Here is a 22,467-nt window from a genome sequence, read left to right on the forward strand (position 1 = left end):
GTATTGAAAGAGTTTTAGGGAAAAAAATTGAAGGAAGTTGGTTAAGGAATGATGAGATCAGACACGTGGCGCAGGTTTATTTGAACTATATATAGAAAACTGCCGATTAAAATGTGGTGGAAAAAAAATCCCCAGACGCAAAGTGATAGGGTGTGATTGAGAAAGAGAGCGAGAGAACGATTACAGGTAGATGAATGGTAGAGGGAAGGAAAGTGGCGAGATACATGACGAGGGAGGGAAGAGAGAAATGATGAGAGAGAAAGAACGTGGAAGCACATCGGCACATTCACAGAAAGCAAACAGAAATATATCCTCCCCAAAATCACCACCGTCCACGCATTTGCGTAAATTAAAGCTAATAACATACATATATAGTATATTAATATATATACTGAAAATATTCTAAAATAAATAAATCTGTAACCAGGGTGAATGGAATGAATGAAATGAGTAAAAACGTTTGACTGCGTATCTGAATTATCATCGTTACTATCATCGTCGCCATAGTTTCTCTTTTCATACTTCGATAAAATCAATCGACATCCTTCTTTCAATTTTCCTTCTCTCCGTAACACTGCTTTGTCGCTATATACGATTTCAAATTTAATTATGAAAAATTAGAAAGAAAAAGGATTGAAATATACTAAAAAAAATACAAAGAGTAAATAAATAAATAAATAAATAAATAAATAAATCGTAAAACTATCCAACACCAAATAGAACAGTAATTGCCAGAATATCTTGTCGTCTTTTCATGATATATTCAAATATGTCTCAATCATTCTCTTGTCGATGTTGATTCGACTTCATTTTCTCACCTAATCACTCCTATCGGTTCGCTGTTACTCTTTATGTACTCTCGTTGCGGGACCGGCCATGTAAAATTATAAGAAAACTTGTTCCGACCACCTGGAACAAAGCAAAAAATCGAAAGAATGACAAATGAATCCATTGCTGCCACGATCATCGATCGTACACGTCGAAAACCATTTGATCAAATCATGGCGTTAAATAGTTTTTACTCGCCAGACCCTGAGGATATATTTGGATATTTTTTTTATTCCTCCGGTTATGGGAAATTTATTAGCTCTATGGGAGATGCAGCGGGCATATTTGCGTACTTTACAGGCGTTTACGAGCGTGAGAGGACTTAGTTGAAACGGTCACAAAGTTTGCTAGAGTAAGACTGGCTTTGAGTGCGGAGGTAGGATTTCAAATGTCTTGGAACTCGGGTCTGGAATGAATTCATGAAATCATCGGGTTCAGAGTTCACGTTAGAAGATATTTCTTTCAGTTGCGAGGAAATCAAATTCTTTTGCAACTTGTCAACACGTTAGGTATAATAATGGAATTTCTTAAGCTTTTGGAAAGCAAGCTGCGTTATCTTACCTTAGATTCGCGGTGTGATCGTAAAATGGTGCCAAATTGAAGCGTCTCGACTATTATCGTGAAACACGAAGCGTTTTTTGCAAGACTGTTTCTCTTCGTTGAATCATAACTCATCATGACCTTAGTCTCGCAATGTAACGAACGCGACCGTTGTTTTCTTTTTTCAACATGCTATAAATATCTGTTCAAACTATAAATGAAAATTATTAAGTCTTCGTGATACGGACTCTGACCAAAAGGCAATATCCAAGTGAGAAAAGAATCGTTAACTAATTGACAAAAATCATGTCTCGGGGCAGCGGTGAAAACTATTTGAAACTTAACAAAGTCACTGTTCACATCTCACTAGAAACATTCATGATTACAATCTGCACTGCGATTTAAAATTCTTCAAATTTTGTAATACATCGGGGAAAGAGTATCTTTTTCATTCCTCATACAAAAATCAATCTTAACTTATACTTGTTTTATTTCAATTGAGATTCAAGGACATCTTATTTACCTGCTCGAATTGTACGAAAAGCACCGTAAGGGCCAATTATACGTCAGTGCGTCGGAAACCGGTTGTAAAGATTCTTCTTTGGTGTTGTTTTATTTTTAATTTTTTCTATTTTTTTTTTCTCAACATTTGTTTTTATCCTATACGGAGAGTCTCGATACGCTGGCAAAGAGGAAAGAGCAAAAAAGTAAGAGAATGGCAAAAAAAAGAAAGAAATTCAAAACTCGAGCTGGAACTCGAGGTGATGAAGAAAAAGAGCCTGGGCGAACGAGAAACGTCATGTAATCTCGTTCGATAGACTGTAATAATTATTATACATAATATATACCTATTAAGGTTAACGAAGGTAGCTGGAACTACGGCTACGTAGAAATATATATACATACATATATATATATATTATATGTATATATGCAGATACACACACACACACATATATATATATATATATATACATGGGTAAAGGACCAGCCGTCTTTGATTAAATCTCGACGGGGCGTAGGTGCCACAGGTGTCACAGGTCTCAAATATGCAGGGATGGTGCGCACTAATGGAACCATATTTATCAATTATATTAACAAAGTTATATTATTTGTTACAACTATTACCGTTAATTAATTATTACCATTATTGTTACTCTTATTATTCTTGTAATTATACCATTATCGTTATCATCATCGTCGCCATAGTCATCCTCACCCATCGTCACCATATTTATTATTAAAATTATTATTATTATTATTATTATTATTATTATTATTATTATTATTATCATTTATATAAATATATTATACATCCATATTTATATAAATTATAAATGTGTATATATATTATACATATATAAACAACCGGCAAGAAGAATATACATGGAAATAAAGTATTGTCTATATCCACGCCTCATGCATTTCGTGTCCTTTCCAACGTTGGTAGAATTATTGTATAATATTTTTCTACGCAATTATGAAAACTTGTGAGTGGAGGAATCGTAAATTTGACGTAAATTTTAATGCATGAAACGTAAAAATAATCCAAGCAATTTATTTATAATCAGCCTGGACTTTTATAGAACACATCGGTAAGTCTGCTACTCCTTTACATATAATTTACAGTTTGTCCAAACTTGCCGGATCAATGATTGTATAATTAAATATATATCGCCGTATGTTGGTGATGTAGTAGAAGTATACGTAAGTTGATCGTATAACCACTGTTGCGCTTACTCGGCAATGGTAAGTGTAGTTTGAAAACGCCGCAGAGTAATGACAATAGATTAAGAAAAGTCAAGGAGCTCGGGCTAGAGGAAGGTACTCCAGTATACGACGTTTAAGATGAAGAATGAAAACGGGAAGAAGAACCTCGACACCTTGTCGATGTAGATAGCAGTCGCTCGACCTTGGCAGCAAGTCTCGTACTGCACCGTAGGTGGCCGACCCGGACTTCTGCTTCTCTCAGAGTCCGACCGCATTGGCGTCTGTTTAATTGAAGAATTAGCAAGAAAGCATAACCCAGTTTAATTTTGTGTAAAGAACGGTAAGCCACAGTTCTCCTCCTCACCTTGAACTCGTCGATGGCTTCTCGCAGGTCTTCGTCCGAGTAGCCCTTCATCGCTTTGGTGGCAATGGGTCCCATGTAGTTGTTCACTACCGCGAACTCCATCAGTGATAAAAATACGAATACACTACAGGAAGACATCCATACGTCGATGGCTTTGACGTACGAAACAGGAGGCAGCGACTGCTGGGACTGAGTATTCTGCGTTGCTGTCGTCAGCAATCAATTGCGAGGCTTAATTTCCGCATTGTCATTCGCTTTAACCGAGAGGAAACGGTGAAGGTTAGCATTTTGAGCGACAGACTATACCTGCGAAAAAAAAATTCAACTCTATTCGTCGGCGAGATCGTGCAGCAGCAATATTTTCGTCTGTAACGCAGAGGAACCAACATATTTGAAATGGGACATGGTATGCCAAGCTCGCCCGCGTCGATTCGAAATTTGAAATTATGTTGTCGTGATTACTCGTTGCCGTCGTCGATCATCGATCATTAAACAATAAAAGTTTGTCAAGCCTTTCCGAGTCGCTAGATTAACTATTTCAGATCTGCTCAACTTGAAAAAAAATTGCGTCACCTACGTAACCTCCGTAAGTCGCGTTTGGACTAATTTCGCGCATGCGCAATCGGACGCTCAATCTGCTTAGTTTCACCGATTCCTCTCGGTATGTATTACATTATCTTCTTACCCAGAGTCAAAAGCGACGTAACGCCCAGGGTGACTCGGGCCGGAATTGCCTCAGGCTTAATCCAAAAGGCGATCCAGGACATGACGACGATCAAGGCGGACGGTATGTAAGTGTGAAATAGATGGTAACCCAATCTTCTTCGCAAATTAAATACTATTTGAATGCAGGTGAAGTTCCCGGTCGAGTACTCGATCGTACAGTCGGTTGTGTAATTGTTCGATATGTCCAACTGTGGGAGCTCTATCTCAGGGTTCACCACCAGCGGGTCAGTCATATTCCAGACAAACACCAGGTCCTGCGTCGTGTGGGAAACTGTAAGGACATCCGTTCGTTACAGTTCTCCACTAAAGCACAAGGTATGGATCAGACATCTACTCACGGCTCTCGATCATCATAGAACAGTATTGCGTGTCGTGCGGGTAAGATTCGAACTTCATGGCGCACGAGAGTACCAGGGTGAGTCTGAAATTTTAGTGATGTTCAGAAGCTGTTGAGGCTATACCCTGCAGAGTTTATAATTGATCAGCGACGGCTCGTACTCACTTGGACATGTAGAGGAGGGTTTTGTCATGGTAAAGCCAAAGGTAGTGATTGGGTATGGACATTTCGTGAAAGGTGACCTTCTTCGCATTTTTGAAGAAGCAGTCTGGTCGCCAAATGTTGTGGAGCCAGTCGACGTCGAGGATTCGATATTCTTCTGACATATTTTCGGGCAGTCTGAGACGTGAGTCTCGCCAGCTCTGGGCCAGAAATATGTCTGCAACATACGTCTGTGTGACGGGTTAAGCCCGGTTCCAACTTCGGGTTAATCATCAACCGTAATTTATACTGCGGGTAACTAGGAAGGGACGAATCGACTTACCATAGACTCCTCGTTTATTGAATCCAGACTTAGTACAGTTACGTGAAAATACACCACAGTTGGCTGTCCTAGATACTTGGGTGCCCTGTGCTTGTCGTACTGTTTCGGGTTCAGGGGCAGGATGTCTCTTAGGGATAAAGACGCCTCTTTCCTACCGTACTCCTCTAGCTCCAGGTCTCTGTCGATGAGACAAAAATACTCTAAAACCCAGCAAATATCGTGGACGGTCGATTTTTCTCGGTGATATTGACTCGGCATTTGCTGTATTATACACAATTCCGCGTTTTCGCAAAGCCTTGAAACGTCGCAACGACTCAGAAGGTGTGCGTTTTTAAATGGCTGCACATGCAGTTGACCCGATTGAAACTTTTCTCGCCTACTTACGGAAAGTGCAACGCTGCAATGTCAAAGAGGGTGTAAAGGTAGCAGCACAAAACTACAACGGATCGACTCCTCATCCCTGCGCAGCTTCGGCGTAACCGTTTTTCCCGCAATCCGGTAACGGGGGATTCGTAGTTTTACCGCGTGATCGAGGTTCTCCAGATCCGTTCTCCAGGAGGCTTCGATACTGTCAGACGTAATTGTAACGAGCTTGGTTCCGGTTTAGGAATTCACGGCTCTCGGCCAGTCTTAGTTTCGCACTTTTTTCCAACCGACATCACGATCGTCAACTTGTGTATTCCGCTGGTTTCTGGACCTACCCTACGTCGCCGATTCGTGAAAAAACGGTCCTCAGAAATCAAAAAGAGCTATCCTTTCGTCTCACTGTTTGCGGATTTCTATTACTTAATTACTTATTAAAATTAACTTCTAAAACACCCGACGACGGGACACGAGGACGAGGCCAACGACTAACGGATCGCGAAACAGCACCGGCGAGGGACCGCCCGTTCTAAACCACACATCGCTGACGGACTCATAAGCCAATTTGCCTATCGACTAACTGATTAAGCCCTACTCTTCGACCCATCGGGACAAATCTGTACCATGCCGAGGTTCCGTGATGCGTCATATTTGCGGGCCCTTCATAGCTCGGTACCCCTGGTGATTATTTTTTCCTTTAATTCCCTTTTTTGATACTCTGGAGAATTCAGTGACTATAACGAACTTCCGCGCGGATTGTTCCAGGGAATGTTTTCCCGGCTTCAGGGTGAGTGTTTTTACTTTCGCAGTGAAAAATGGCCCGGCACTCGCACCCTTTCGTTACTGCATGCGGAGGCACCGTTTTAAATCCGCAGTCGGTGTCAGGGATCTGGGGGGTGGGGGGCAAGTGGGGTTAAGCTAGGGGCAGTCGCGGGGTCGCCTCTGACACGCTTGTGGGTATAAAAACCATCGACTAGATGCCTCCCCCCTCCCCCCCCCCCCTCACCCCCTCTCACCCTCTATCCCTGTTCTATGTTCGTTTTACGCTTCTTCGCGCACGATGAATATGGCCTCTGCTGATGCACTCGAAGGATAATTATGAATACTAGATACTTGGGTGCCATGCACGGCAGATAAGGGTATAAGACAGAAAATCGCTAAAAGTAGAGCAGTGATGAAATTTCAGTGGGGATGGCATAGTTTCAGTGCGATACTCGTCTTTGCAGATCGCTGATGCAGTTCGATTTTTACTTTTATTCTTATCCCTGTTACTCCGTATCTGGGGTTCCCTTTATTTCAGAATTTTTGTCAGCTGAGAAGACCCTCGTCACTTTTAACGTTATTAATAAAACGGTGATTCGCTATTGATCGCGTTGTGCCAGATATACCTTATACCCCGCCTGTTTACACCAGCAACTTGCCTGCCAAAGTTGCTGCTGCACTCGATTCTCATCGTTTGTAGCTCTTCCATGCCGGTGATTCGCCCTCGCCCAAGTCACATCATGTTCACGATTTGAGTTCGCCGATTCAAGCTCGACTTTTTCTTTTTTTGACGATAATTTTCATTTATGACATATGCATCTGGGTTGCGCTAAAATCACACCTCGCGTTCAAGTTTAGCAGACGGAAACAACAAAAGTCCAAAGATTTGTTGAAGAGTTACTTAGGAAAACGTCGACTGAAGTAATGCTTATCTACACATAGTTCGTAGACATTATTTCTTTATTAAACAACGCGCTACAACTTTCGCATTGTATTCAATTTATAATACTTACAATCTAATGTATAGTGCACAATGTACATGACAGCTTATTCCTAGACAACAGGTTTCGTTTCCCTTTTCTTTATCTTAATTTTTTCGTACAGACTTTTTATAATATGTTCAATTATTGCAATATGTAGTACACGCCACGATATACGTATTCCGTTTCTGTTTCATCAAAGTTGGGCATAGATTATTTCGTTGACGTATGCATTGTGTAACGTTATCGTTGTTTACGGTCGTCGCGTTTCGCGTACACGTGTACCAAAATCATTTGTTTGCATAATTTGCGCAAAGTTTACTTTACGTTGCGCTCGACTTTGAGTACCCACTAGCTATAGATATGTCACGCATGCACGCATGCACGTGCGCACGTTGTGTGTTGTATCGTGTTAGCCCGGTCGGAATAGCGCTTATTAAGTATTGAACGAACCACGCAAACGCAATTCGAGGGAGGAAATGGTGTCGTATAACATTTTCACCCTGGTACGCAGCACCGACACATCCGTGGCGTATGTCAGTTTCTCGCATTTATTCCAGGTGAGGTAACGTGCGCACGTGTGTGTTGCCGCATGTGAAACATGGCGAGAGGAACGATAACGCATTCACAGTCAATCAGCGGACTTGCTAGAGTCGAGTATACATTGGTTGGGATATTGGTACATTTTCCCTTTCATTATTCAGGTAATTTTTTTTTACCCTACCTGCTTCATATTTGAATGAAGAATTGGTCCGAGTGACGGAGAAAAAAAATCTATTCGGTTCACCGCGTATATTATTTTATCATTAATCGAATCGCCGAAGCGACGGTCGACAATGTAGATTTCATGAAATCGATCTGACCATATGGGCAAGTGTACCATGTGCTGATAAAATAGAGTGACCGACGGCCAATAAAACAAATTCCATGGATTTAATTGCAGCCTCGATCGGTAAGTGTCTTAATCTATGTACATTAGGGTATACATGTATTTTTTATGTACAATATAACCTCTTACATAATACATGTATGTGTATAATATATGTATGTATAATATACACGTACATATTTATATTTGTATTTCAATATGGAAGTATACGTGAGGCACCGTAGAGTACCGAAAACGATCGATTTTTGACCCTTGCCGGTTGCCGTGTCGCAATACGTCGCTTGTCTACGGCCCGTTTCTCGTAACTCTTTCCGAGTTACCTTTTTGACCTGCAGTTATACGGACGTACGCGGGTACATTCTCTCAACCGGCGAACAAGTATAGTATATGGTAATAAAAATATTGGCTGACCCGGTCACGCCGGGTCTTGATATGTTCAAACAGCGCGGGGGAAATTAACGCTCATTTTTAATTTGTCTCCGGCGCCCCTTGTGTATCAACTGATTTAAGAGATACCGGGGGTAGGGATCCCGGCTTCATGAAATTATACAAGTTTCGAAATAAAATCTCATAACCAGGTTTGATAAATTTTTTACTCACTACAATGAGGAGTTGAGAAATAAAAAATACGTAAGGAATCTATCTGCAAACTGGTAAACATTCGGAAATGAACTATAGTTCAACGTTTGAAAGGAGCAAAATTGGGCCCTGCGGCTCTTAGCTTTATTGAAACCAACTTTATCGTACTTTATTGCGACTTCGTGGGACGAACAAATAAGCCTTAATGCTTAAATAGCTATTAGGTTGCCCTTAGCCGCGACGTGGTGGTGAGTTATAACGGTATAGGTACGTACTTCAAAAACCGAGCAATAAATAACTTGCATAATGAAGTCTCCCCAAATACCGGTACAGGCGAATTTAATTTAAATCTCAAATCTGATATTTATGAAACTCGACGATATCTATAGTAATATGGAATTGCGGGTCCATTTCGATTTCGTTACACGATCACTTATACCGCAGTGGAGACACAATCTAATGATTTCCGCGTCTGGCATTGTTATACGTAGAATGGAATTGCCTTAAACTTATAACGTTAGGTACGTGATTTAGTACAAGATAAACTTAAATCTTAAATCAACCTTTCTTTTTTTTCTTTGTCATCTCTTTTCAGTAAAAATTTTCCCCTCTCACTCTCACGCTCTCAGATATCTCGTTTTCGCTCTTTTCTATATTTTTCTCCCTCGCTCTCATTTTTCTCTCTATACATTATTGCTTTGTTGTGCGGGTTCTTGGCCGCGCTTCGCACGCACTTATTATGCCACATAATTATCGATCGTTATTTTGTAAACTCTCGATGGATCTTCGATACTTGAATTATAGTTTTAGGTCAGGCATCAGTTCAAGTATCGACGATCAAGGGCGTGCGAGGTGTTCCACCATCTCGTTTTCAGTTCGTTCGGCTATAAATATAATAAGTAGATATATTGTAATTAAGTTATTATAGATTAACAATTTTTATTCTATTACAAGTATTGTTTAAATAGAATTCTTTTTCCCATATACAAACAATATATTATTTGTGGTACTTTTTTACAGTACTGTATAGCCTTTTTCACATTACGTACTATACATGTAATATATGTATGTATGTATATCATTTAATCCATTGAAAGTCAAATGAATAGTAGAAACATTCGTATTTCCTAGGTATAATAAGTAATTGTATTCAATATTACGTAACGCCCCGAATACTATATAACATTTATATACGAAACGACTTTACGAACGAAAATAAATTTCCGCAACTGCCCAATTCGACTTCCAATGATTAATTCTCTCCTCTTAATTACAATGCAATATATATGTACACATCTATTTCTATACGGGTATCTATTTATTACTCATGTCTATACGATATATATACATATATATTTTTGTTCAATTTTTCAATATACCTACATGTATATGTATAGAATTCTATTTTAGTTATTGTTTTTGTCTACATTGTCTACCACGTTTTTGAGTGGGGAACTTTGGAGGCTTACATATTACAGGCGATAGCAGCAGGTCGGAATAACAATTTGCACGAGTGAATTCAAGACCAGACCGACTTTAACGTTAAATACTATAACAGTTGCTAGTATCCTGGCAAGTGACATTTTTCTCACAATGTAATTCTTGAACTGATTCACGTTGACCGTGGAAGGTTTGCCAATTCCTGGCATATCAATAATTAATTCTCAATTTTTTTTTTTTCAAATTTTATTTACATAGGCACGTGAGTGCAATGCAGTCGGAAATTGAGTACTCGAATCTATTTCTTGAGATCGTTTAGAGCGACAACCGTACTCGAAAGTAGAGAATTAGTCATCAATGTTTTACCATATTTTCAGTACGATATCTTACAATCGCACGCTAAATTTCTAATCTCTTGTCACCTCTAAATGGCGCCAGCGCCAGCGTCACGAGGCTCTTTAAAACAATTTGTAAAAGTTTGAAACAACGTTAAAAATGATAATTGAGAAGCTTTAGTGACGATTTTGAGCTTAGTCTAACCTAAAATATAAAGTAGCCCTATTCCTATTTGTGCTTGATGGATTGGTTGGTATATATGTATAGTTGTTTGTCTCTCTCTTGTTTTTTGTTTTCGATCTGCCAATATTCAATAGGTAGTGAAATTCGCATGGAATACTCGATGTTTTCCCGTTCCGTCACATATTTTTATAGTCAGTCCGACCCCATGGTTGAAAGCTTGAAAATCTTGAACCGCAGCAAGGATCTCGCGAAATTTGTTCAACCGTGTATTGAGCTAATTGTAAAGAGCTTAACGGGGTCGAAGAGAGCATTGAAAGAGGCGGGAGTTTTTGTTTGCCCTCTTTTTTTTGACACTCTACCTCCCTCCTCTGTACCGACAGGGTTTTCATGACTATCTTTCTTTCGGCAATCTCGCGGACTTTTTCATTCGATGTACAATATATATATATATATATATATATATATATATATATATATATAACTATACATTTGAAGTACGGGTAAACGTAAAAAAATAAATCAACCCAGATTAAATTTGTGCTAAAATAACGCGCAAGGTGTGAATAATTCACTGGAACCCAATATGGTGTGTCTTGGAGGAGGCAAGCTTTCCTTTTCGCTCGGGCTTCAATCATCTCTTCAACCCCACATAACTGTAATAATAACTTCTTAATTGGTATATGATAATAATTTTAAGTATGAGCGAGGACTTATTTCTTTAGACATACTTAATATATGTAGTATATAATATATATATACACACAAATATGTACATAAATATTATATATATATATGTGTGTACTTGTAACGCTGCTGTTTTCCATCGTTCTCTACGTTCATCATGGGTGAGACTTTGTCAGACAGAGTCTTATTACGACTATCACCGATTAGCGTCGAATTTTATTCGACCAAAATGCATTTACTATATAAATTTCTTCAAAGAAAATAACAAGCAAACAATACTACAGTCTCGCCAAGATTCCGCAGTTGTTATGGTTTGCGATTTGCGCACGCGATGTGTATACAGAACGACGAAACCGTAGCGTACACAACCGAAGAATGAAGCGAATCTTGTTCCTACCTGGCTCAACGCTATTATACACCCTTCCTCACTACGTGAGTCTCTGTTGTGGTGATAATTCTACAATATCGCGAGTTATGCTCTGTCACGAGCCTTGGCGCATCGTTTTGACGAACGCTGATGGCGTTACAGTTGGAATACAGATGCCGGGTCTTCTAGTCACGAGGTAACTCGTTGTGACGAGTAGCAACGTCAAGAGTAACCGCTGAAGCGGATCTTTCACGAATCGCGACGGACTGCCTCTGTTTGTTTGTGGAAGCCTGACTTCGACTTCCGCCATTTTGAATATTGACAAAAGCGGATGCGTGTAGACCTCGTGATGTTTGTTGTTGATCTTTTCGCTCAAATCGCGAAGCATTTCTGCGCACTCATCCTAAGGGGAAAAAAGAAGACGCAGAGTGTTCAACAGCGTGTTTCGTATCAAATTGGAAATTTATTTACCAATGGATCTTGAAGAACAAAGCTTACCTTCAGATCCCATTGGTAAGTACTAAAGGTTTGTTTACTCACCTTTACCCGCTTCAACTGCTGCAATGTTTGTACCTGGGTTTGAAGCTCGGCCTGACTTCGAGACTGGTGACTCGTGTTACCCGTAAGAGTTGTGTCCGACTTTATTTGAGCAATGGCGATGACATTTTCTTTAGTCACGTTGTACAGAAGCAGTGTGCAGACAGTCTGTAATGAGGTAAACTGGGTTCAGATAATGACATAATGTGTATAGGGAGTGGGTGGATTCCGGTATTTTTAAGACGTTCGAAAACTTGTGGAATTGTTTAATGTATTCAAAACTGTACCTGGTTGTCAATTTCTTGTCGCACGAAGCTGTCCAGCGATGAAACAGCGTCGAGAATTGTGAGATTGCTGTGTTGCTTGAGCAGATTTTCATCAGCTTCGCTATACCCGAGAAACATGAAGATGCCGTGGGGGATGCTGTACGCGTCTGCAGTGCGATGAAGAATGACGTTAGAGAAAAAATGCATTCAGAATGGTGAATCATCGGGGTCTATAACTGACCTGGGAATGGCCGCATGCAGATGAAGCGTCCACTGTAACAGAGACAGCGACCGCGGTACGCCTGGTAAGCGGGAGCAGCGTGGTTGTAGAATGCAAAGTCGGTTTTACAGGGTGAAGACTCGACGCAGATGGTGTTGCAGATAAGCACCTCGCCCTCGCTGCACTGGCAAAGTTCCGAACACTCGGGTTCGTCCTCTCTGTAGAGCTGTGGGGTAGAACTCGAAACTTAACTCTGTCGTTTATCTCAAGCGATTTTATTTCTCTATTCCTAGAACACCCGAGGTTTGTACGTAACCATTTCACGGTTCATCATCTACTCACCCTTTTCCCTCGGCCTTCCCTGATGTACTGATGCGTCTGTCTGGGCCTTTGCACGATGCAGAATCCTGGAACAGAGGGACCGGACTCAATCGCATTACGTTCAGCCCGCACAACCGCAGAACTTACAAGTCACTGGTAAGAGCTTTGGGACTTACTCGGGGGCACGGTAGTAGTGGTGGTTGTAGTGGTGGTGGTAGTCGACGTCGTCGAGACAGTGGTGGTTGAGTCCCAGGAATCGGCAACCTGTGTGACCTTCGAAATCGGCTCGACCGAGTGCGACTCAGCCAGATCACTCGAATTTTCCTCCACTTCCGTTGTTAGGGTTAGAACCGTTGTTGTACGTTGACGATGGGCTTTTCTTCGCGCGTGAAAGTCCTTCTGCGACTCAACTACGCAGCGAAACGTCACCGAATTAATCCAAGACCCTTTGCACTTGCAATGTAAGAACTCGTCAACTTGACCGAACTAATTTACAGAGTCGTTCTAACTCGCTTCTTATTGTCAACGCTTGAGAAGATAAGCCACCTCAATAAATTCTTACTGCTATTACACGGGCCAACTTATCGCTTCGGTTTTATTGCCATCGATATTCATTTATATTCTGTCGAGTTACGCACAATCATATTAGGAACGCAGTAATGTGGTTGGCAGATTGAGAGTGGCCACTCTAATGTCATCCGGAATAAATGCATATCTTCCTTGCTCGCAATAATCTATTTGTGAATTGAATTAATGAACGAGAATCAATCGAATCGGCCATAATGATTGCATTTCATCCAAGCTTGCGTGGCCGCATCTAGTGTAATGATTGAAGGGCTGTGTGCATTGTGCCTCAGCAGGGCAACACTACTGCGGATATGTTATACTCCCCCTATGAGTGGGAATCGAACCGGTAAATTGATGTAAGCACACTACAATAATTCAAAGAGGTGGCGAACGGATGAATAGCGTAATCATAGCATCGACTAACATTCGATTTTATTGATCAAAAACTATATTTTGAAGAGCAGTATTAATTTTCTCCCCAAGTTTCCGAAGCTAGCTTCAGTCCTTTAACGTGATTGGATCTTGCGGATAGGCGAGACAACCTTTGTAGTATACATTCAGGACGTGTATCGACCCAGGAGAGTATAAATAGCGGTTGTCGTTTGTCAGGAATTGTACCTTTGGTATCTACTTTAACTTAAGTGAAGGCCGCACCGAAGATAGTCCTAATTAAACAGCTCGCCTCTGTAGCCAGTCAATGAGGAATTGATCAAACTTGTTAGAAGATCTTCGCAAATTTTGGTTTTACTGTTTTATTTCGCGACGAGTCGCTAATCGCGTTTATACTTGAGCCGCGAGAGCTGACACAAGTGCGGATAATAGGTGGTCCTTTGTCCACCACTTGAATCAATCATCATTCGACGAAGCATGGGCATTAATCATAATCAGGTGAATCATAAATCAGGTGAAATTGACAAATTCTCCACATAGCAGCTCTATTTCAAGCAACTGCGGAATGGCTCTTTTGACATCGCACTTGACCAATCGATACGTTTGGGCAAATCCTCAATACGTACAAGTGTAGTAGAAACATTTCGATTTCACCACAAGCTCTAACGCTAGCCAGCAGTGGAAGAAACCTGGCACAAACTCCATCGTTGAAAACGTACAACAGTGCCGTTAATCTAGGGATTTCAGTCCCCAAGTCAAAAACGAAAGCCTAACAAAGTAATAATGCTTCGGAAGATCCTCGGGTATATAGGTGAATAATATACTTGATTAGATAATTTGGGATCACACCATCGGAAACGTATTGTCGGGATCAATACAACGTGACATTTATAATTCTCGAAGCTTACAGACTCGTGGATTGACGCGATAAAACCTTCCTGAATCCCGAATACAATCGCAATCATACCTCAAGGGCTCTGCTCTCGTCAAGGAAATTTGTCATCTGTGTTTGCGCCTAAAGCTAGGGATCACAGTTAGGCACACGGGTAAGTTATCAGGGGTTAAACTTACCCACGCACGGATTAACCCAGAGCAGTCGCTGCCAGCCGAGGCAGTCGGAGACTTGTGCTAGGTCTGTCCCTTTGCAAGCACAGTTTGAACGCAGCTCCGTGCCTAGGATCCCGATCATTGCTCGACGACACTCTTTCGTTACCCCGGCGCACTTTTTCGTCACACTGTCGACCGCACAACTCTGTTCGTAGTACTCGAGCCTCTTCCTTAAACGCAAACTCTGGGTCAATGTCGGCTCGAACTTGCCTAACAAAGTAAATTATTAGAACCGGACCATGCTCGCATAGTTTCTTACCTGCATGCTTTGTCTTCCCTGCAGACTTCGGCGAGGCTGTGACAAGTGGGCATTTCAACCCCCTCGACTCGCTGGGCGCATGCGGGGTGCATTTTTTCTTGAGCAATGATGCAGTCGTCCCGTTTGTTGTTGGTTTTCCTTTAACGTTATTAGGTGTGGTTATAGCTTATTGTTAGTCGGTTAGACACTGTTATGTTCGCGGTGGGCTCGAACGCCCGGCAAATAACTCCATAAAATAAACTTTGAGCGTTGTTTTGTGTGAAGGGAGGTGAAGCCACTTAAAAGTTTTAAACAGCTTTATCGTTTAAAAGAAGACGTCTCTTCTTCCCTCATTCCGCGTACACGGGAAGGAAGGAGAGGAATACGCCCTTGAGTTCACAAGCCTTCTTCGATACAAACTTTGTCCCGATTCAGTTTAGACACCCGAGTTGACGTGGTGGGTTTCGCTCGGTTGTGCAAGCGGATGAAAACAACCGTGGAAAACAAATTACACTTCCTCAAACTCGACCTTAAACTTATACCAATCCCATAAAAGATTGGCCACGTTCCTCAGTCCTCACCTGCACAAACAAAATGCGATCTCCATGGTGTGCGCTTCACTCGCTGTTCGATAAAACTGTTGAAGAGCATCCATGCAGGCGTTCCTAGCGCAGTTTCCGAGGTCGCAGTGGTTCAGGACCGGCTGCAACGCCGTCTTACAGTCTGGGTCATTGCTACAGATGGCGAGAAATTGAAATTCGTTTGATGCTTGTCAGAGGAACAATTGTTTTACACACATCGATATCTACTCACCTGCAAGAAGTGTAGGCCTGGTGGCAGGTGCTAGACAAGGTTACCGCCGCTGCAGGACGATGCACGACCCGATGACCTTTCGCCTTAGATCCTGAGAACAGTGCGACCGCTGGCTTACCTGCACAGCATCAGAAATGAGATTTGATGGAGTCCGAAGGCTGAGGACGGGATATCACGTGGTTACGCTAAGGGTGGCTCGTTTGTCTTAATAAAACCGTGGCCCAGTATCGCGAGGGATTCGTGGGTAGCCATAAGTTAGGGGAAGCCCTTCTCGTCCGTATCGAGTCAAATCCATTTTTTCACCCTCATCCCCCTTTCGTTCTTCCTTTTCCGCCTAGGTCCATCCGCCCCGTGCGAGCCTTGGGGTCTAAAATTTAGCGGTTAAACTGCGAGTTGGTGGGATGGTAGTTTGTTCGCGTCACTCTTTGTCTCGGACGATGGAGACCTCGGAACGCCGGGCGAGAATTCTCGCCAACCCATCGCACCGCACCGCAAAGAATGAAGCTTATACAGCAGTATAGGTAGAGAGAGAACGAGAGGGCGAGTGTCTCGGAATTTATTGAGGTTTGGGGGCGAGATTAAAAATTTAGAAAGACCAGCAGTAGAAGCGTTTAACGCCAACGACACCGGTAAATCGCACGAGTGGTGGGCTTCCTCTGAAGTAGCAATGTGACGATTAAAGCTAACTTGACCGTCCGACATCAGGGAATTGATTACCCCCTAAAGAATTACCCATTGCTTTATATACCTACCCCGATGACAAACTGGTACCAATATGGAATTTTCATCGCAAATTTTTCCAGCGCCTAAAATCAGTCAAACCGCGATAACTTGAATCCATTGAACAATTGTAAGCCAACCATCTCTTACCTCCTTTCGAGTTTTGCTCGCTCTTCGAATGATTTTTTCCGTGATGAATCTTCCGCCTGGGTACGTCTGGTATCGGTATCTGCTTAAGGGCATGGAGGTCGCGATGATCAGCATCGATAAGGGGATTCTCCAGCTGAGACTCAATTAGCTCAAAGCTCGTTGAGTTGTCGGGATGTGAAATGACCTTCACTGTAAATATCGATTTAGTACATGATTGGAGGATCGATGCGGAGGGTCGACGAATGGACAGAAGAGTAAGCTAGCATTCTCCGAGTGTTTCGAGTCTGTCGAGGTAGTTTTATTCAATCGAATTGTACTACTACTGTCTCTCTTTTCTTATTGTTAGTTTACCCGGTTACCAAGGGGGAGAGGAAAAGCTTCGTGATGCGACGATCTGTAATCTTTGGGGTGGGACATTGATCGGGTAGTTTATAACAGTGTATTTAGTTGTTGTATTTTTCATCATCATGTGCGCCTCGTTGGATATGAAAAGCGACTGAGCGAGCGAGACGAGAATCGAAGAGTACGGAGGCTAGTTGGCTTGTGTTTTGACACATGTAGGTAGGTATAATCTGTTGACGACGGTAGTGGGTGCAGTGGTGCTGGTGCGGGACACGCTTCGAATCGCGAGTGTGCTTAACTACCTCCTACCTACGAACCTTTGTCGACGAACCCTTCGAAGGCTTCGCTGAGACCGAATAGCCGGTCAATGGGCTGTCTGCCGCCGAGCCGTAGCTCGTTGTCGTCAAGGTCGATCATCTCGTCAACGACACTCCGATGCTCATAAGTCGGTCTGGGTGCAAATTTCTTTCCATGGTAGTGCTGATCGTGATCGTGATGATGATGGTGGTGCTGGTGGTGTTGGTGACCCGGTGCTGGTGCTGGTGCTGGTGCCGGTGCCGGTGCCGGTGATGGTGCGTGACTATTGCGGTGATTATGGTGGTGGTGCTGGTTAGGGTTGTGATGACGGAATTGTATCTCGGAATTCGAATGATTAGAGGAGGAGGAAGAGGATGAGTCAGCTGAAGGGGAGTTCGGTGATGACGGTGCTAGGCTGTGCCGATTGTTTTCGTGCGGATAGACATTGCGATTGCGATTCTGCTCATGCAGGTCTTTGGAAAGGTGCTTTTGTTGATGCTCAGAGATGGTGACGGTGCTCGAAGCGTAGTCATGCTCAGAGAATGGTGTTCGTCCCCCAGTGGAGGTTAGGTCGTCAGAATTGTGCTCGTCCAAGGTGGGTCGGCGTCGAGGATGTTCGGGATCTGGATTGGGGCGTGGGCCAGGATCTGGGTCGAGATCGAGACCATGGTTGTTGTGGTGTTGATAGTGGTCAAGGATCGTACCAGGCGCGTGATGGCCTAGGTTCCCGTGACGCTGCTTAGGGACCTCGGGAGCCTTGGGCGGCGGCACCTCGTGGTAGCGGTACCGGGCCTCGATCTCATTGAATGTTCGCGTGGTTGCGGTGGCGGGGAAGAGAAAATATGGGTACATACTGGTCGGGGGGAACCAGAACTCTTGAAAGTTCTCCTGGTGGGGGTCGAACGGATAGAGCGCGGAGTCGGTCCCCGATAAGTCAATGGTCGCGGAGGGCAGAAACTCTGAAACACAGAAGAAAAGTCGCGGAGGGAGGGGGCTTCTTTAGTCAAAGGGTGATGGCAGTGGTGGCGGGAGTTCGAGAGTACACCAACGAAGTTTCCTCGAGACACGCCCACCCATTTCGTATATGCATATAGGTATAATACCCATGGTTATGTGCATATGAAACCCGAATACTCGGCGCACGTGCGATGCCCCACGAAATGGCTTACAATTCATCGTGTTTTTCTTCGCTACTCATTTTCTCTCCCTCTCTTTCTCTACCTTTCTTCATCTTCCTCTCTATCCAAGAGACAGAGAAGGAGAGCGGAAAATTAATGAGAAGAACAACTGGGGGAAAGAAAGAATTCTGAGGAAGAGACTCAGCCCAAGATGTGAAAGCAGGACAGAGAGATAAACGAAGACCGCGTCAAGTTATTAAGAAGAAGGATACAAGGGAGCAGAGCGAGATACTCCCCGTAGCCATTTCAGTTGCAACGCGAAACCGTACGTCGTTTATATAACGCAGGGTAAACGTACAAGGAGGAACACTTTCTCATTGGTCGTAGAGTAAAACGAATGCAGAAATATGGAAAATACAGAGACAGATAGACAGACAGGCAGACGACAGAGATATTGAGGAAAAAGATACAAAGAAGTCAGTGAAACAGTAACTACTGTAAAGTATAATGTACGCACGGTACGTTCGTGCAGCAATCCTCATGCTAGAATGAAAAAGGGAAAAATAGAACTTCAAGACTGTGACAATAACAAATATCAAGGAAAGTCAATTCATGCAATGATGCGGACTTGCTTCATCATGCGGTGAGCATGCTTGCTGTGTTGCCACGTGCAGCGCGCGGCCGTCGCGTCGATCACTTTGAAATTTCAGATGATGCTCTCGTCCTCTGCGGACCTCGACGTTCGTTTGTTCGTCCACAGGTCAGATAGCGCCGATACACGCCTTCGCCAATTGGCCAAAGACGCGATTCAAAATTCAAATTTGTAGTACCCGCACACCCCGCCGCGGCGCTGCTACGCGGAATGGCGGTCATGTCAACTATCGAAAGATCCTGTGGTCATGTCAACCTGCAGTCAAGCCGCGATCACTCAAGCATACGCACGTCTTCCGACTTTCTCTCCCGTGCTCCATGCGCCGGGCCTCAATTTTTCTTGCCTCCATAGGAGAGGCAAGCGCCAAGGTGATTAAGACAACTCAGTGGAGCACTGGAGTCAGCACGGGACACAGCGTGTTATTTTGTAATGATTACGTACCTACGCCGTAGACACACGCTCGCTTTTGGGAGCCAGTCTACAACCTAGCGTCGGATATACGGGTAGGACTGACGTACCAGAAGACTGGCTTCAAAGGATATCGATTTGCGACTCGCTCCTGTTAGGATGCTCCGTGATCCGCTGTCAAAGATTCACGGGCTCATTCCTGACCCCCATTATGCGCATGAAGCCTGGACGAGGATGTCGCTCCAGTTCCTACCCGTTGGCCGACGTTTCATAGGCGGGTAATCATGTTAAGTACTAATCGTTGTGAAAAAAAGATCAACTCTGCACAAACATACACAGACAAAATTCGACTCAAACGGCTTAGGTACATAGTAATATGGTATAACGTATTGTGTTTTACGTGTGGTGGTGGATTTGTGTCGGTTATCGGTGTGATGGCGTTACTGCAACATGATGCAAACGCGTGTCTTTGTCTTTCTGTGTGTGTTCCTGAGCTCGTTCAGTATGTATACACAATAAGTTCCACAACACCGACAGTCGCTCGAAAATGCTACTCAATTAGCATCAGCCTCGACCTACCCAGCTAGAACGTGAAGAGACGGCGGTAAAGAATATTTGAAAAAATAAATCTCGCAAATACACCCAAGAGTACGATATAACGAATGTTATATACAAAATTTTGGTAAGTGACGACATTAAGTGAGTAATTGAACTGTATTTATGTAATAACAATACTGCAACAATAATTGGCCAGTCTCGACTGGAAGGAGATGAGCAATCATCTCTGCAGCACACTCACCGACGCACGGGTTGTGGTTTACTATCGAGAAGATCTTGTCGCATCTACGTTTCATGTGATTGTTGGGGCAGATACATCCAAACATCGGAGATAGCCGCAGATGTGTCCATGCATCATGGCAGGTTTCCCTGTGAACATAACAGAACTGAATAACTTTGGAAAAAATTCTGCTCTGAAAATCCAAGTTACAATGGATACTCTACACCCGCAGATTTCACACAGTAAGTTATTCGGAGTAAATGTTGAAGGTCCTTCATGTTATTAACAGAGAAAGCTTGCATTATTTGTAGACAAATTGTTATAACCGTTTCGGAAGTGGTACGGGCCAGCAAGCAGCTTGCTCAGCAGCTGCCATAGATCCGTTGTTATACATGTATGCGCATGGCGTAAATCAAACCTCCGCAACTTCGCAGCACTGACTTTAGTCCCCGGCGGAATCCTCGACATTGTCATACCCGACACAGTTGTATAATCCACGGGTTGCGTACAAACTAGGGACTGCGGTGTGTGAAGGGATGTTGCGCCAACATCTTATGAATTTTAACTGGCCTGCCAAGGGTAGAGGTTCCTTACGACGTGCCGTCAAATCACCTTGCGTGTCACGCCGAATACCGGATTATTCCACCTAGGTAGGATGTTTACTTGCCCGACATCCACTGATCATCCCAGGACCTTTACGGCTGCAGTTTCAACGAACGTGTTAGGTTGGTGGGAAAGTACCTCATCGACGCATGTGTTAAAAATTGCGAGCAAATAGATAATTAGCAAATTGAGTTATCGGATTTTTAACGCATGTTCCATGTCGATGAATGGCATTTGCGACAAAAAGAACGTGATGTAAGTTCGGGATGGCAAAAACAACCCTTGAACTATGAGTTGTTATTAATGGCGGGCTAAGGTTGATGCGACGTTTGATCATGAGCTGTGATACGTAACCGTCATTAGCTGCAACCCCACGACCCACTTCGCGATGGGGAGCAGATTAACGTAGCGGATGTGGCGTGTACCCGACTTCTACGAGTATCTAGCTACGCCGTATTAGCGTGGAATTTGGGATGACAACAGGGTAGCCTGGTTCCCAAAATTTGGGAGCATTCAGCGACCCTTTCATCGCTGGTTGATTCTCGCGGTCTCTCAATTTTTTGGGGAACATTTAACGAATAGGCAAGCCGATTCGTTGAATTTACGAAATGCGAGATGGGTACAAGGTAGGAAGTTGGGGACTGTTGAGGCGATAAGTAAGGTGCGATCCCTAGCCTCCGGAAAACTTGCAATTTCTCTAACCAATGAGATAAGCACTCCGCGGCAGAAGTTGGATTTTGCGACGGCTGTCCAGGATGTAAAAACGATAGTGTGAACCGGGTGAACGAGGAGTCCACGAAGTCTTTCCAAGAAGTTCTGGGGAGATGTAGATAAAGCAGGAAACAATGCCGGAAGGACTTTAACGAACGTCTGTAATTAAATTCCGAGTAAACGGGGAGCCAGATCCCATCACAAGCGGCGGTCGATAATCCCTAAGGAATTGCAAAAATTACCGACCTCCGGCACCTCCTGATCTCGACTGGCGTTGTGAAGCCTTGTCTCGAAACTGACTCCCTCCCCACAGCACAAAGAGCCTGTTTCACCCTAAAGAGTCAGTGAAATATATTTTACATTGTTCACCGTCAACCCTTTCTACTCACTTTACGGACAGATGTTACCGAGTTCTGGATTCTCGGAATCATGATTAATTGATTTGGTGGGCATGGTTTACGTTGTTTCTACAGGGAGTCATGGTCTGACTTTCGAATCTCCTGCACGCGACGTCGTTGCAGAAGTTGCTCCAGCTGAATTAACGCAAGCCGAGACTGGGTGGTTTCAAGCAATTTCCCGTCCCCCCGCATTGGCCTCTCTGACTTCTGATCCTTCCTCAACGAGCACCCGGGCTTCCTCACTCGCTCTCGTAGCGTA

At 43.3% G+C, this 22,467-nt stretch overlaps 2 protein-coding genes across 5 annotated transcripts in view; both read right to left on the reverse strand.

Moving 5' to 3' along the window:
- Positions 1-2,351: 2,351 nt before the first annotated feature.
- Positions 2,352-6,102, reverse strand: LOC124182864 (glycine receptor subunit alpha-4-like). The gene is made up of 7 exons (XM_046570631.1): positions 5,374-6,102; positions 4,990-5,167; positions 4,671-4,897; positions 4,507-4,589; positions 4,128-4,439; positions 3,443-3,648; positions 2,352-3,359 (listed from the first exon to the last, which is right to left on the reverse strand). Exons 1-7 carry the CDS (start codon positions 5,445-5,447, stop codon positions 3,183-3,185), a joined length of 1,257 nt encoding a protein of 418 aa, XP_046426587.1. The 5' UTR covers positions 5,448-6,102; the 3' UTR covers positions 2,352-3,182.
- A 951-nt stretch (positions 6,103-7,053) lies between these two features.
- Positions 7,054-22,467, reverse strand: part of LOC124182566 — a 63,228-nt gene continuing 47,814 nt past the window's right edge. The window contains exons 5-18 of one of the 4 annotated variants that reach the window (XR_006870811.1): positions 20,518-20,645; positions 17,561-18,499; positions 16,902-17,090; positions 16,032-16,149; positions 15,800-15,952; positions 15,240-15,377; positions 14,945-15,150; positions 13,093-13,326; positions 12,938-13,002; positions 12,617-12,821; positions 12,397-12,542; positions 12,113-12,277; positions 11,603-11,975; positions 7,054-9,446 (exon numbers count right to left, since the gene is read on the reverse strand). Coding sequence is in view for 3 of the 4 variants with exons in the window: in XM_046570004.1 (XP_046425960.1) it covers positions 11,688-11,975; positions 12,113-12,277; positions 12,397-12,542; positions 12,617-12,821; positions 12,938-13,002; positions 13,093-13,326; positions 14,945-15,150; positions 15,240-15,377; positions 15,800-15,952; positions 16,032-16,149; positions 16,902-17,090; positions 17,561-18,499; positions 20,518-20,645 (2,974 nt within the window). In the remaining variant the exon portion in view is untranslated. Of the gene's footprint in view, positions 11,976-12,112; positions 12,278-12,396; positions 12,543-12,616; positions 12,822-12,937; positions 13,003-13,092; positions 13,327-14,944; positions 15,151-15,239; positions 15,378-15,799; positions 15,953-16,031; positions 16,150-16,901; positions 17,091-17,560; positions 18,500-20,517; positions 20,646-22,467 lie in introns of all 4 variants that reach the window. The other 3 variants (XM_046570005.1, XM_046570004.1, XM_046570006.1) reach the window with 3 other exon arrangements.

The sequence above is a fragment of the Neodiprion fabricii genome, chromosome 5 (genome assembly GCF_021155785.1).
Source record: "Neodiprion fabricii isolate iyNeoFabr1 chromosome 5, iyNeoFabr1.1, whole genome shotgun sequence".
NCBI lineage: Eukaryota > Metazoa > Arthropoda > Insecta > Hymenoptera > Diprionidae > Neodiprion > Neodiprion fabricii.

Excerpts from the sequence above, each read along its gene's own strand:
- LOC124182864 (XM_046570631.1), bottom strand. The coding sequence starts at position 5,447 with ATGAGGAGTCGATCCGTTGTAGTTTTGTGCTGCTACCTTTACACCCTC. Across the intron at positions 4,590-4,670 it reads ACCCTCCTCTACATGTCCAA|ACTCACCCTGGTACTCTCGT; the intron begins GTGAGTACGAGC and ends CTAAAATTTCAG. Across the intron at positions 4,440-4,506 it reads TTCTATGATGATCGAGAGCC|TTTCCCACACGACGCAGGAC; the intron begins GTGAGTAGATGT and ends ATGTCCTTACAG.